The sequence below is a fragment of the Tripterygium wilfordii genome, chromosome 18 (genome assembly GCF_013401445.1).
Source record: "Tripterygium wilfordii isolate XIE 37 chromosome 18, ASM1340144v1, whole genome shotgun sequence".
In the NCBI taxonomy this organism is placed as follows: domain Eukaryota; kingdom Viridiplantae; phylum Streptophyta; class Magnoliopsida; order Celastrales; family Celastraceae; genus Tripterygium; species Tripterygium wilfordii.
In genome coordinates, this window is record NC_052249.1 from 908,162 (window position 1) to 923,090 (window position 14,929).

The following is a 14,929-nucleotide window of genomic DNA, read 5'->3' on the forward strand; positions in this document are numbered from 1 at the left end:
TCAGAAACTATATATATATATATATATATATGTATGTATGTATGTATAAAGAAAGATGTTATGTAATATTGCCAATCTGTATGAGAGCATCTGCTTAGGTGGAGAGACAATTCGATTTCATCATGAAAACCGAAAGAGAGAATAAAGATTTGAAAGATTAGAAATTTGCCACATATATATATATATACCCCATATATAGATATATATGTATGTATATAGATAGGGATTAGGGACCCTCCAAGTTAAGTTATTATTCCACACGTTTCAGACTTTCAGTATGAGATATGAATAGTGAACTATATTGGACCAACGTCATACTATATCATAGTGAACTATATTGGACCAACGTCATACACTCATACCTAGCCATGTATGTCATTAATTCGGAATTGATTTTCATCCTTTGATACAACATTGCAACTATATATATTCTTCAGTATATATATTCTCGTTGTAATATTATCAATTGCATTAAGGCGTGGTCGAGTTGGCTTGGAGTGAATTAATACTTTTATGATACTTGGAGATAGGGGCGGAGTTATGTGGGGACCGAGGATTAAGTTGTTGATTTAGGAGGATTAGAAGAGAGGATTGTCATAGTAGTTTTTTTTCTCTGTGTTCGATTTCTCTTTATGGTTTGATCATGTGATTCCTATTTGTTTTCCCAACCTAGAAAACATGAAGCCTATGAAAAAGAACCAACACCACACCAAACCTTATTACCAAACTTTATGAAATTTTTTTGCATACATATGATCTAGATCAATGGATTCAACGACAGTGGTTATACTTCTTGTAAATACATAGTCTTTATGTATTCAATGATACTTTTGTTTTACACTTTGATTTTATTACAATCAATGAGAAATTAAGTAAATTTTTAGTAAATAATCATAAAAAATTTCAGGATGCTGCCCCCGAACCCCCGTCAATCTTTTACCCCCCTCATATAGATTCTTGATTCCACCCTTGTTTGGAGAAAGTGAGATAATCTAAATATCCGGAATTTACATGGGACAAAAAACCCATGATTACTCGTCATGATTTATTATTATTATTTGTTTTTTTTTTTTGCATCATCCATGGTGATCATACAAGTGAGGGAATGACACTCAAATGGATCCTAATAAGATCATGTGAGAGTATCTATCAAAACTAGGAATTTAAACACCTTGCAAAAGAATTTCTCTACCTTTTTAAACTTGAGTTTATGCAAGATGGATACTCTACGTAAGCGTGTAGCCCAAAGAAAAAGCCCATGGGCCAGAGTCTTGCTGAATGAGTCAACACGAAAGTCAAAGGCTGTTTATGTATCCAAGAGACTTCATCCATGCATTTGGACAAGTAAACTCGAAACACGTTTAGTTGTTCATTTTAGACAACATGAAATTATTGGAAAACAACTTTAAAATAAAAAATGAAAAAAAGAAAAAGAAGAAGAAGCAGCTTTTGGAAAAATAAAAAAATATTATAAACAGATAAAATAGAAAAAAACTAAACGGACCCTAAGTTCCTTCAAAGATTTTAGGGAGGGGATGGACTCGAACTGACTAGGTTGACCCAACTCATCACTTCCATGCATAATTGCATATACATAAGTTTAGGTGAGAGTAAAAATAACGATTAGGAGAGAGTCTATCATTTTTCAAAAGTTAGGAGTTTTATTCTTACTCCGAATACACGTATATAAGATTTTCTTGTTTGCACCCGAATCCCAGAGGATAACTACTTCTAACAATCTCCTAGCGTCTACAAAAATGTGGTTCAATGGACCAATCTCGATCCCTTAAATAAGTGGATTAGGTTTTAGATTCTTTGGCTGTCTATTGCATATTTGCATACTATTAATTGGTACGTACAAATGAGTATATATATACAAAGCAAAAGGGATTTGATTTTATGCTGTTGCTTTATTTTGATATCTGAATTAATTTCTACCACGTGTTCCTCATGTGGTTCCAACCGATGCCCTGCAAAACAGAATAATATTTGGTCAACTTTAATTAATTGACACAACATGATTAACGACAAATTTTTAAGACCAAAAATAATTTTGGGATCAAACTGTCTGATGTAGGACTAGTGGTATAATACTATAATATTACAAGAAAAACCAACTAGTATATATGATTCAAATGTCACGTTATCAGAATCGCACAAAATTTGATCAGGTGACTTGTTTCGAAGTTGCGATCAAGACTAGTGCTATGCTACTAGCCTCCATATTATTTTTGATAAATTCCACTGTTTAGGGCTTCAAATCAAATGAGTATTTTAATGTTTTATGGGTATTTTCATAATTTTTGTGTTTTTGCATTTTTCACCCAATTAGGATTGTAGCCAATTTTAGTGGTCCTTAGCTTTGATTTTGAAGAAATACATTAAAAATCCTTAAGAATTTCTCTCGAATATGGTGGATTTCAATGCATTTTTCCTTGGTTAAATATTGATTTAAATTATTTTTTTTGTTGTTTCTGCGAACGTCGCTCTCAAATTAACTAGAGATGACACTCTCAAACTAGACATGAAGAAGAAAAAAGGAAAAAAAAAGAAATTTTATATTTTTGTGCTTCATGAATCATGTAGATGGCTGTATTTAATTGCAAATAAATATCTATCTATTACTTATATCTAAGATGGCTATAATTTGCGCGATTTCCTGGCGAGTTCACCTGACTTTTTCGTACTCGCGCGTTTGTCATTGGCTTGATTTTCTTCTCAGCCGTTCGATGAGTTATGATAGTTTTCATCGTGCGTCTCATGTGGTTTTGTCAGTTCTATTTTTGTCGTCTCATGTGGTTATGCTAGAACAGGTGGTCTGCGAAGTTGGGACTTGGGAATATTGAATTCTATGATATTTGGTTAAAGTAAAATTTTCTTTTTGCTCTCTCTCTACATGCCCATTTTCCTTTCACTTTTCTAAGGTGATAAAAGTGAAAAAAAAATATGCATTTTAGATGGAAAGGCATGGTTATCCATGTTGTAGGCGTTTGATTTTGCATTGCTTAGCCTATCAATAAAGCTCAGACTTCGCAAAGGGAACGTGTAACTTTGGTGGATATATATATATATATTATCTCAAGCACAGAATCGAACTTGGGTACATGCATTTAACTCACACATACCAAGATCCAACCTTCCACCCAAACTACCCCACGGGGACAGGGGGTTTGAACCCATGGTCTCTTGATCATGCAATATTGTGCTCGTTTTGTTGCCAGTAGGACAAGTCTTAAGGCCTTAGAACTGTAATATGAGTTTAATTGTTAAAGTTGGTAACTTTATTTTGGCTGGAAAAGCAATCTATTACTTCTCAGAAGCTACAACACAAAGGGAGATGAATGTAACAGTGATCATCACCCCCCTATAAAAAGTAAGGTCATAAGGTAATGCAAAGAAAACTGGTTATCTAAGCTTATGCTACTACACTAATACATGTAAGTAATTGTTGCAGGTGCTTATATAATGCTTGTCTAGATGTGATTCAAAGCCATATAGCTCCTGCTTTTTTGAGGAGTGGAACAAGCTCCTTCCTCATATGAAGGCTCATCACTTGCTGCTCTCCTCCAATCAATTGTTGGCCAATGAATACAACCGGTACGTTCGGATACCCAAGCTGACGCAGTGCCCTCTCAATCTGTTGTCCATTTTGAATCTGGTCAAGCTCATAAACTGTTGGGTTTGCACCAAAGTTGCTAATGAGTGTCACCACAGTGTGGCTCATGCAACAATTGCTCCTGCTGAATATCACAAGTGGGTTACTTCCCACCATGCCTCTGACTGATGTATCCATGTATATATAGAGAGATGTAAACAGATCACAATGTGAGTGCTAGCTGTATGTATATATATGAAGTTTTTGCAAGAGACTTGAAAAGGCAGGCTTAGCTTGTAGTGATGAGGAGAAGACTGCCATGGGAGGGTTATTTATACCAGTCTAGGCCAAATAGAGAACATCAAATAGTGAAAAAAAAGAAAGAAAGGGTTTTGTTTAGAGTTTAGTGGTGAATCTGAATTTCTTTGAACAGAAAGTCAGAAACTACTCAAATTAAAATATTCAGAAAAGAAACATTGCACAATGTGGCAATCTGGCCAAATAGATTTTATGCTTCCTTTTCTTTTGCCTCTCTCTCTCTATATACACACACACACACACACACATGAAAACTATAAAGAAAGATGTTTTGTAATATTGGCAACGTGTATGAGAGCATCTGCTTAAGTGGAGAGACAGTTCGGTTTCATCATGAAAACCGAAAGAGAGAATAAAGATTAGAAAGATTAGCCATTTGCCATTAATAGAATGATCACTTGTAAGATTAGCAAGTCGTACAAGAGAATAAGGATATACCCACACACACACATATATAAATATATATATAGTATAGGGATTGGGGACCCTCCAAGTTAAGTTATTATTCCACAATGCATGTTTCAGTATGATATATGTATAGTGAACTATATTGGACCAACATTGCAACATTGCAACTATATATATTAGCCATGTATGTTATTAATTCGGAATTGATTTTCATCCTTTGATGCAACATTGCAACTATATATATTCTTCAGTATATATATTCTCGTTGTAATATTATCAATTGCATTAAGGTGTGATCGAGTTGGCTTGGAATGAATTAATACTTTTATGATACTTGGAGATATGGGCGGAGCCATGTGGGGACCGGGGATTAAGTTGTTGATTTAGGAGGACTAGAAGTGGGTAATAAGAGAGGACTGTCAGAGTAGTTTTTCTTGAATCAATGGTCATCATGTGTTCGATATCTCTTTGTGGTTTGATCATGTGATTCCTATTTGTTTCCCCAACCTAGAAACATGGAGCCCATGAAAAAGAAGCAACACAACACCAAACCTTATTATAAAACTTTATGAAATTTTTTTGCATACGCATGATCTAGATCAATGGATTCAACGACAGTGGTTATACTTCTTGTAAATACAATCTTTATGCATTCAATGATACTTTTATTTTCACTTTGATTTTATTACAATCAATGAGAAAGTAGGTAATTTTTTAATAAATAATAATAAGAAATTTTGGAGCGCTGCCCCCAATCCCCCGCTAATCTTTTACCCCCTCATATAAATTCCTGATTCCACCCTTGTTTGGAGAAAGTGAGACAATCTAAATATCTGGAATTTACATGGGACAAAAACCCATGATTTATCATTATTATTTGTTTTTTTTGCATCATCCATGGTGATCATACAAGTGATCGAGGGAATGACACTCAAATGGATCCTAATAAGATCATGTGAGAGTATCTATCAAAACTAGGAATTTAAACACCTCGCAAAAGAATTTCTCTACCTTTTTAAACTTGGGTTTATGCGAGATGGATACTCTACGTAAGCGTGTAGCCCAAAGAAAAAGCCCATGGGCCAGAGTCTTGCTGAATGAGTCAACACAAAAGTCAAAGGCCGTTTATGTATGTAAGAGACTTCATCCATGCATTTGCACAGGTAAACTCAAAACATGTTTAGTTGTTTATTTTAGAAAATGTGAAATTATTGGAAAACGATTTTAATACAAAAAAACAAAAAAGAAAAGAAGTTTTTGAAAAAATAAAAAACATTATAAATAGATAAAATAAAAAAACAAACTAAATGGACCCTAAATTCCTTCAAAGATTCTAGGGAGGGGTGGACTCGAACCGACTAGGTTGACCCAACTTATCACTTCCATGCATAATTGCATATACATGAGTTAGTGGGACTTGGGAGTAAGAATAACAATTAGGAGAGAGTTTATCGTTTTTTCAGAAGTTAGGAGTTTTATTCTTACTCCAAATACACGTATATAAAATTTTCTTATTTGCACCCGAACCCGAGAGGATCAACTACTTCTGACAATCCCCTAGCGTCTACAATAATTTGGTTCAATGGACCAATCTCGATCCCTTAAATAAGTGGATTAGGTTTTAGATTCTTTGGCTGTCTATTGCATTCTTGCATGCTATTAATTGGTACGTACAAATGAGTATATATATATAGAACTAAGCAAAAGGAATTTGATTTTATGCTGTTGCATGCTTTAATTTGTTATCTGAATTACTATCACGTTATTTTCATTTGGTTCCAACAAAACAGAATAATCATCAATCAATCAATCAATACCATTACTAATAGAGGAGACCTCGAACAGAAAATGCTGCGATTTTGTGCCGCCATGTCATCAAAAGTATGGCCTATTATTCGCTTACATGTGTAACGTTGAGATTATGCGAATACTACAGTTATCAATATCAATCAATCAATACTATTACTAATAGCGGAGACCTCGAACGGAAATATTTATTCAACTATAACTAATTGACACAACATGATTAAGGACAATTTTTTAAGATCAATTTATGGACCAAAACTCTCAAACTTTACGGGAACAACAAGGACAAAAAGCGGTATTACTTGCGTCAAACAAGTGGCAACTGCTATCGGTCCATAAGCTTCAAATTTAAGCTTGGGGCTAGTGGCCGGTTTTTTTTTTTAAAATTAAATTAAATAATAAATATATAGTAAAATAAACAAAATTTATAGAAAAATTAAAAATCATAAAATATAATATTATGAATTTTTTTTGGATAATTTCAATTTTATTTATTTAAAAATTATTTTTTCACCATTTATAAACTAACGAAGAAAATGACAAAAAAAAAAAACTCTAGTAAACCGGCCATAGTCAAGGAACATAAAGAAAAAAAGAAGAAAGAGTTTTTTTTTTTTTTGTTTCATGAATCATGTAGATGACTGACTAGTCTATCTCTATTTAATTGCTAATTAATATTATTCCCAAAATCTCTTAGGTTTATCCACAGAGCTTTCAACTTTCAAGTAACTTTTATTTTGGCTGGTTAATTATACCATATTCTATATATATCATACATAAATTCTCAGTAATAGTGATCATCAACCCATAAACACTACAAAAAAATTAATGAAATTCTGTAGCTAATCCGGTTTGCAATGGAATTTACGACGTTGTAAAAATGTCTTTCGCAAAAATTTTGCTACAGAATATTTGCAACGGAATTTTGTGATGGAAATTCCGTTGCAAAATAATTAATGGAAAAAAAATATTTTGTTGGTTAGTGATGAAAACATCCGTCGCTACTTTGCCTCAACTTTTGCAACTGGATTTCCGTATATGTAATACAAGAGGGAGATGAATGTAATGGTGATCATCATCACCCCCCATAAAGCAAAAAGTAATTACTAATTAGATATACAAGAGACTCTCACTATCTGATAATATAGAAGATCCTCACATACTACACACATATATATATAGATAGATAGATGATTCAAAGCCAAATGGCACCAGCCCTTTTGAGAAGAGGGAGAAGCTCCTTCCTCATATGAAGACTCATGACTTGCTGCTCTCCTCCAACCAACTGTTGTCCAATGAACACAACTGGGACATTGTTATACCCAAGTTGTGTCAATTCCCTCTCAATTTGGAGTCCATTAGGGATCTGGTCAAGCTCATAGACAGTAGGGTTTGCACCAGAGTTGCTAATGAGTGTCATCACAGTATGACTCATGAAGCAACTGCTCCTGCTGAATATCACCAGTGGCCTATTACTCACCATGCTTCTCACTGTCTCCATCTGTAATGTTGAGTATTGATCTGTAAAGCTAGCTCTTGTGTGTTGAGATGGTTCACACCCAGCTGGTTGGGCTATTTATACTACTAGCTAGGCCATGGATTGTTTGCATATATATCAATGAAAAGGCATCCGGAAGATTGTGACTTGGGATTCTCTCATCATCAACAGGGATCGGAGGATCTCTTCTCTTTCAACTTTGTGTTTAATTTATTGAATTGTGGGTGCCAATTTCTGTTTTGGGGGATTAGCATAAATTCTATTGAAGAAACCGAAAGGAGATATTAAAGAGCAGCAAAGGGGGGAGAGAGAGAGATAACTCGCCCTTTAAGGGAAGTGTAAGGCTACTAGCACACCATGCAACATTTGTCAAGAATAAATTATTCCATGTCGGATTCGCATAATCCAATCGAATGATATATAAGTAAAAGTAGAATAACTCTCATATAACAACACGTTTTCTACACGTAAGAACTAATGTCAATGGCCAAAGTGTCAAATATATCACATCGCCTGATAATCCAAGCGTTGTGGGTTTATAAAGCAAATCCATATCCCTACCCATTAAGAGACCTTTTTCTTAGGCCTAAGTACCATTAAGTAAAACGAATCAGAAAGAACAAAACCGTGCGAGTTCATGTATTCACGGGAATCAATAAATCCAAAGTGGACAAATATCTTTAATGTGAGTAGGGTTGAGAACGAAGAAGAACAAAGTCGCACGGGCATTTGATCCAAAGCCGTAATTTGTAGTGTTTGGTTTGGATTTTTCTAATAACAGGTTTGGAGAGAAGAAGAAGAATATACCTTGAGGAGCCTCTAAGTTAATCTAGTCATTAATTCTCCATAAAAAGGAGCCGCTTAACTTTTATTCTGCTCTTAAAACACATGATTAACAGTACTATTAGACTATATTAGATGTCAGACCCATTAATGTCATTATATATTATCATACTATTATGCTACTGCCAAGATATTCTAAATAATATATATACCTTTTAGAGTTACCTTTTTTCTTTTGGTTTGTGTGATGAATTAATATCACATCCATTGTTTTGAGTATATTTCACGGCAAGTAAGTGGGAGTCGAGGCTCGAATTTGGGCACCACTCAATTTGAGTCTATCCGCCTATTTGGCAAGGTGTCGGCAAGGGCGTCTCCGCTAACAGCAAAATTAGCAAGTCGATCAAAGTTGTTTCTTTTCTAGAGAATTCTTGTCACCAACACTGAACAAGGTTACTTGGCATCTTTCTTTTCTTGGTATAAGATAGGGTTGGGACTGGCTTGGTTTTATCGGCCATTATCGATCAACCGACTCATTATTGACCGACTAATAATCAACCATCAATCAACCCAGATAGTCGGGCTGATAATATCACCTGACCTATGTGTAGATGGGTTGGTTGATGTTTTCTAAAATACCGTATCGTTAGTTGGCTGATAATTATCGACCAACCGACTATTTTAAAGAAAAGAAAATAGTACTAATAATTTTAGTTTTGTTATTATTACCAGTCATTATCGGTCAACCGATCCATTACCAGCAAGTCGATAATCAACCATCAACCAACCCTAAAATGTCGGTTGCCAACCGACATCCGACCCATAAAAGTTGGGCCGATAATGGTTTTCACATTTTGATCAAAATCGATTGGTCGGGTCGGTTGCATTATCTGCCGATAATCAACCGACCCGACCCAGTCCTATAAGATGATGTCAATATTTTATGGTGGTGTAATGTTGGAAGGCATATCACCTCTTGGAGGTGCCACCACATTGCCCCAAAAGTGAAAGAAGTGCAAATTTCAATCTGCTTTGCATAACCGGCTATCCATAGATTGAAGGGCCATTTACCTCCCTTCACTTCCATACACATTACTCCCACCCATGAGTCTTGTCTTTAACATGATAAGGTGTTTGGAATAAAGGTTTTGTATGATAATGTGTTTGGAATAAAGGTTGATTGTGATGTATCCGTACTACTAATTTTCATTGAATGCAACCACCCATCACCCATGGGTGGCCGAGTTAGATGGGGATGAATCTTTCCTGTTGAAGAACCCAAGTTCAACTCTCCATATTAACACCATGCGACTTATCAAGTACTCGAGAGTGAAGCAATCCAAGCACCCCGAATTTATATAGGCCAAAGACTCATGCTCCTCGTCATTAAAGAGAAAACTAGACCTTGAATGCAAGAGCCAGAGAAAGAAAATAAGAATACCATCATTAACAATGGAGATAACGTGATAATATTGAATGTTTGAAACATGGAAGTTCCATGGGGACATTAGAAAAGGCAGACAAGCAATCCAAAAAAAAAAGAACTTTTGCACATATCCTTAGCAATAACCTATTCGATCAAATAACCAGAGACTTGTACTCCTTTCCCCATCTCCACATCTGGAAAGGATCCTGAAAATATACGGATCGGTTTCCTCAGGCAGTGAGTTAAAGTCTCAAGCTCAAGCTGCCCTCCCCAAACTGCTGTAGATTCCACTTCATTGCAATAATCCTCAAATCTCTTTGCTACTGACTCATCAGAATCCCATTCTGCTGCATTTTCTGAAAGGAAAAATGGGACGAAGTCAGATGCATGTTTCCTCATGTAGGCAGCCGCCATTCTCCGAAGCTCTTCAACAGCTGATCTTCGACAGCTCGATAGAGGCAGTGCCCATCTGGCTTTATTTCGTTTACAGTTAATCCAGGAGGAGCAAGCCTCCTTACGAATTTCTCGTCTTCAATGAATTGATCACTTAACATTATTGTTTTGCTCTTCTTGAATTCTTTTGCTTCTTCTTGCTGAGGCTCTCTTCTTTTGCCTCTTTGTACTCTTGCTGGGCTTCAAATGCTCAGATTGGTTGGCAACAGATACCTGCTTCTTCATAGCTTTCTGTTCAGCCTTGCTACCTCTAGCTGCTGCTTTTTTCAGTTCAATTTATTTGTTCTGCAGCTGTGATATCTCCTTCCTGAGCCCAATCAAAATCAACGTAGGAAAACATGGAAATTGAAGAAACCAGAAACTTGTCACAACCACCAAAGAGGCCTCAAAAGGACTTACACCAGTGTCATAAATCAACCAGATCACAAGATTTCTATGTTCATAAAAATTTTCAATGTTAAATGAATACTTAAATTTGAAAGCATCCATTGAAAGAACCAAACACATTAACTCATACACAACCATCTGCTTTGAACTAAATGCAACAAACAAATAAATTCATTCCTCCTCAAACACAAGCTAACATAATTGTGAAACATCTAAAGCATCTATCTTTAGTAACAAAAGCCACAAACTCAACCTCAAAAGCAAATTGGAAGTCAGAAAGAACAAGAACCAAGAAAATAAAGGATAATCGCTTCCGTTCTCATGCTTTGGAATTAAAAGACAAAACCCATCATCTTAAAAGACAAAAAAAATTGTGTCCATTAGGAAACTCATAGAGCTCGAACAGAAATCCAAAACCCATCATCTTTTGCGCATCAAGTACACAGATTAATATACTCAACATTCCCTCTCTGGTAATAAAGAAACTAACTTGAGTTTGGAAACTAAAATATGAAAAAATTTCAGTGGATGAGCTTTGGTGAAGATCTCAGCAATTTGTTTAGCAGAGGAGACTGAGCGAAGACAAAGAATACCACCAACGACATATTGACGCACAAAATGACAATCGACTTCAATGTGTTTAGTGCGTTCATGAAAAACATCATTATGAGTAATCTTCATAGCACTCTGGTAATCACAATGAATGATGGTGGCAGAGGACTGAGGAACACCCATGTCTTCCAACAACCAACGAAGCCACACTAGTTCAGACGCTGTATCAGCAAGACCTTGATACTCCGATTCTGTACTAGAACGAGATGCACGAGTCTGTTTCTCACTACGCCAGGAAATAAGAGAGTCTCCTAAAAAGAAGCAATAACCCGTAATGGAACATCCCTCAGTGAGATCTCCATCAGAATATGCTTGTAGAGTTGGAGAGGACTGAGCAGAAAAATGAAGACCATAGAATGATGTCCCCTTAACATAGCGAAGTATATTGAGAACAACTGCAAAGTGAGTGGAGCGTGGAGCTGACATAAACCGGTTCACTAGATTAACAGCGTAGACAATATCGGGACGAGTGACAGTAAGATAGATTAAACTCCCGACAAGTTGTCGATAGAGAGTAGCATCAGGAAGTAACTCACCATCTGATGCGGTAAGATGAGTATTAGGGTCAACAGGAGTAGTTGTGGTTTTACTGTCTGTTATCCCTGCACGAGACAAGATATCAGAAGCATATTTTGCTTGAGAGAGATAATAGCCAGCGTCATCAGATGAAATCTCAAGACCCAAAAAATAATTGAGGAGACCAAGATCCTTCATCTCTAAAGATTGACATAATGATTTCTTGATCTCAGAAATACCGTCAACGTCATCACCAGTTATGACCATGTCATCAACATAAAGAAGAAGAAAGATAGTGCCAGAGTTTGTTCGGCGGATAAAAAGTGCTGGGTCATAGTGACTAGAAGAGAAGCCAAGTTGAGAAATACTAGTGCTGAATTCTGCAAACCATGCACAAGGTGCCTCTTTCAAACCATATAGAGCTCGTCGTAGACGACAAACTTGATGTGGAGGATGAGCATATCCCGGAGGTGGCTTCATATAAATTTCCTCTCGAAGAATCCCATTAAGAAATGCATTCTTGACATCCATTTGAAATGATTTCCATTTACGAATGGCAGCCACAGCCAACAAACTTCGTACCGAGGTAAGTTGTGCAACCGGAGCAAAAGTCTCTGGATAGTCAATACCATATTCTTGTGTATATCCACGAGCAACAAGACGTGCTTTATATCTTTTCACAGAGCCATCAGAAGAAGTTTTAATTTTAAAGACCCATTTACTATCAACCAATGTCTTTCCACGAGGCAAATCCACCAAATCCCAAGTATGAGTTTTCTCCAGATCTTGCAATTCATCAGCCATAGCTTGTCGCCAAAGAGGATTCATACTAGCTTCCAGGTAAGAGGAAGGTTCATGTAAAGTGCCAATGGTGGAAAAACAATGATAATCACGAAGATGAACAGGAAGTTCCTTGATACGAGTGGAACGTCGTGATGATTCATCAGATGTGAATGATTCAGGGGAAGTAGACATGGACACATCGACAGGAACAAGCTCAGTTGTGGAGACAAGGTCCTCATTTCCTGGAAATAGCTCAGTGATAGGATCTGAAACTGTTTGGGATTTGGAGAGAAACCTTTTGAACAAATCTTCTAAATCACTAAGAGAAATAGTGGAAGAAGGAGCTTCTTCAGTTGCAGCAGCAGCAGATGTATTAGATGAATGGAATGACGAGCTAGAACCAGATGGATTGCCTCTGAATTGATTTGGTCGAATGGGACAATTTTCTAGGATATGACCCCTCTTGTGACAGTAGCGACACTCAATAACTGGGCAGTTTGACAATAAATGACCACTTTTACGACAATACTTACAAAATTGTCGTCTTGTTCTTCCGGAATGAGTGGCAAGAACTCCATCAGTATTCTGAGATTTGGAATAACGAATACGGGTCTCTTCCAAAAGTAGTTGAGAGACTGCAAACTCTAATGTGGGCAAGGGAGTGCGCTGAAGTAGAGAAACTCGTACTGGTTCAAAAACATCAGTGAGTGCCATGAGAAACTGAATAAGTCGCAATTGATCACGATATTCAGCATATAGAGCAGCATCTGCAGGAAGTTTCCAAGACGGTTCTGATAGTTGTAATTGATCCCAAACATATTGCATCTGAGAAAGAAAGTCATTAAGAGATTGTCCCGGCTCTTGTTTCATTTGTTGAAGAGTGTTGGTCAGCTGATAACGATGAGAGAGATTTGTGCCATTTAGAACAGTGTGAACAGCCTTGCTACCTCTGGCTGCTGCTTTTTTCAGTTCAACTTCTTTGTTCTGCAGCTGTGATATCTCCTTTCTGTGCCCAATCAAAATCAACATACAAAAACAAGAAAATTGAAGAATTAAATTGGAGCCGCACTCACTCATGCAACACAATAAGATTTATGAAAAAAAGGGGGTAACAGAATTCCCCAATTTATGAGTGTACAGCAGCAACGACTGCTGAGCACATCTAGAAGTTCCAATTTGATAAATAACCTTGTTTTGTCTCTGCAGCTAGTCATTTACCAACATGTGTTCCAGACAGTGCTATACATATGTCAAGGAAGATATTGATTGCATGTTACCTGTGCCTAGAAAGCATTTCATCACGAGTTTCTTGCCTCTTTTGTGATTCATTCTCTGGTACTGCTTCAGATAAAGTCCCCTCTGAAACTTGAGTATCTGCCATTTAAGCAACCCTAAAAGAGGAAAGAAGCAGACAACGATTCAACACACAGAATGAATATACTCAAAACAAATAGCCACAGCATCGAAGATAGCCATAACCCACCTCTGGCTAGGTGGCGGAGACAAAATAGTTTATAAAAATAGTACTAAAAAACAATAAAAATAATCCTGGGAATACATTTGTCATTAACTGGGGGAAATCAAGTTGCATTAAAACTTCTATACAAGGCGAGCACAATTTCAACTTTCTCATATTTGCAGCATTAACAATGATCTATGATAAAGTATGTAACTTTAGGGGTAAGCGGAAATTATTGTTAATTCAAATAAATTTTCGCCATTTATTAACTGATACCGTACTAAAGATGAATGTGCATTAACGTCAATGATATGGAGAACTGTCAATAAAAATACCAGTTCTGCCTGTCCGAAACCGGAAAATTGTCACAACAGCCAGAGAGGCTTCAAAAGGACTTACACTAGTCTCATGACTCTCATCAATCCCTAAACCCTAAACCCAGATAAGAAAGGTTTCCATGTTCATAAACTTTTTCAATGTTAAACGAATACTTAAAAGCATCCATTAAAAAAACCAAACACATAAGCTCATGCACAACCATCTGCTTGAACTAAAAACAACGAAGAAACAGATTCCTTGCTTCCTCATACACAAGCTAACTTAACTATGAAACACCTAAAGCATCTCTCTTTAGTAACAAAAGCCACAAACTCACCCTCAAAAGCAAATTGGAAGTCAGCAAGAACAGGAACCAAGAAAATAAAGGATAATCCCTTTCGTTCTTATACTTTGGAATTAAAAGAAACCCATCATCTTAAAAGAAACCAAAAAAACAATGTACATTAGGAAACTCATATAGCTCAAACAAAAACCCAAAACCCATCATCTTACACGCATCACGTACCCAGATTAGAGAGTTAAACAAACAAATACCAAAACGAAGTA

At 36.4% G+C, this 14,929-nt stretch overlaps 2 protein-coding genes and 1 pseudogene across 2 annotated transcripts; all 3 read right to left on the reverse strand.

The window, feature by feature from the left end:
• Positions 1-3,284: 3,284 nt before the first annotated feature.
• On the reverse strand, positions 3,285-3,988 carry LOC119984723 (monothiol glutaredoxin-S6-like). Its single transcript, XM_038828805.1, has one exon. The coding sequence runs from the start codon at positions 3,791-3,793 to the stop codon at positions 3,485-3,487; it is 309 nt and encodes a 102-aa protein (XP_038684733.1). The 5' UTR covers positions 3,794-3,988; the 3' UTR covers positions 3,285-3,484.
• A 3,144-nt stretch (positions 3,989-7,132) lies between these two features.
• LOC119984387 (monothiol glutaredoxin-S3-like) lies at positions 7,133-7,699 on the reverse strand. Its single transcript, XM_038828300.1, has one exon. It carries the CDS (start codon positions 7,626-7,628, stop codon positions 7,323-7,325), a length of 306 nt encoding a protein of 101 aa, XP_038684228.1. The 5' UTR covers positions 7,629-7,699; the 3' UTR covers positions 7,133-7,322.
• A 2,136-nt stretch (positions 7,700-9,835) lies between these two features.
• Positions 9,836-10,683, reverse strand: LOC119984386 (annotated as a pseudogene).
• Between the last annotated feature and the right edge of the window lie 4,246 nt (positions 10,684-14,929).

Coding starts and splice junctions, on each gene's coding strand:
- LOC119984387 (XM_038828300.1), bottom strand. CDS start 7,628: ATGGAGACAGTGAGAAGCATGGTGAGTAATAGGCCACTGGTGATATTC.
- LOC119984723 (XM_038828805.1), bottom strand. CDS start 3,793: ATGGATACATCAGTCAGAGGCATGGTGGGAAGTAACCCACTTGTGATA.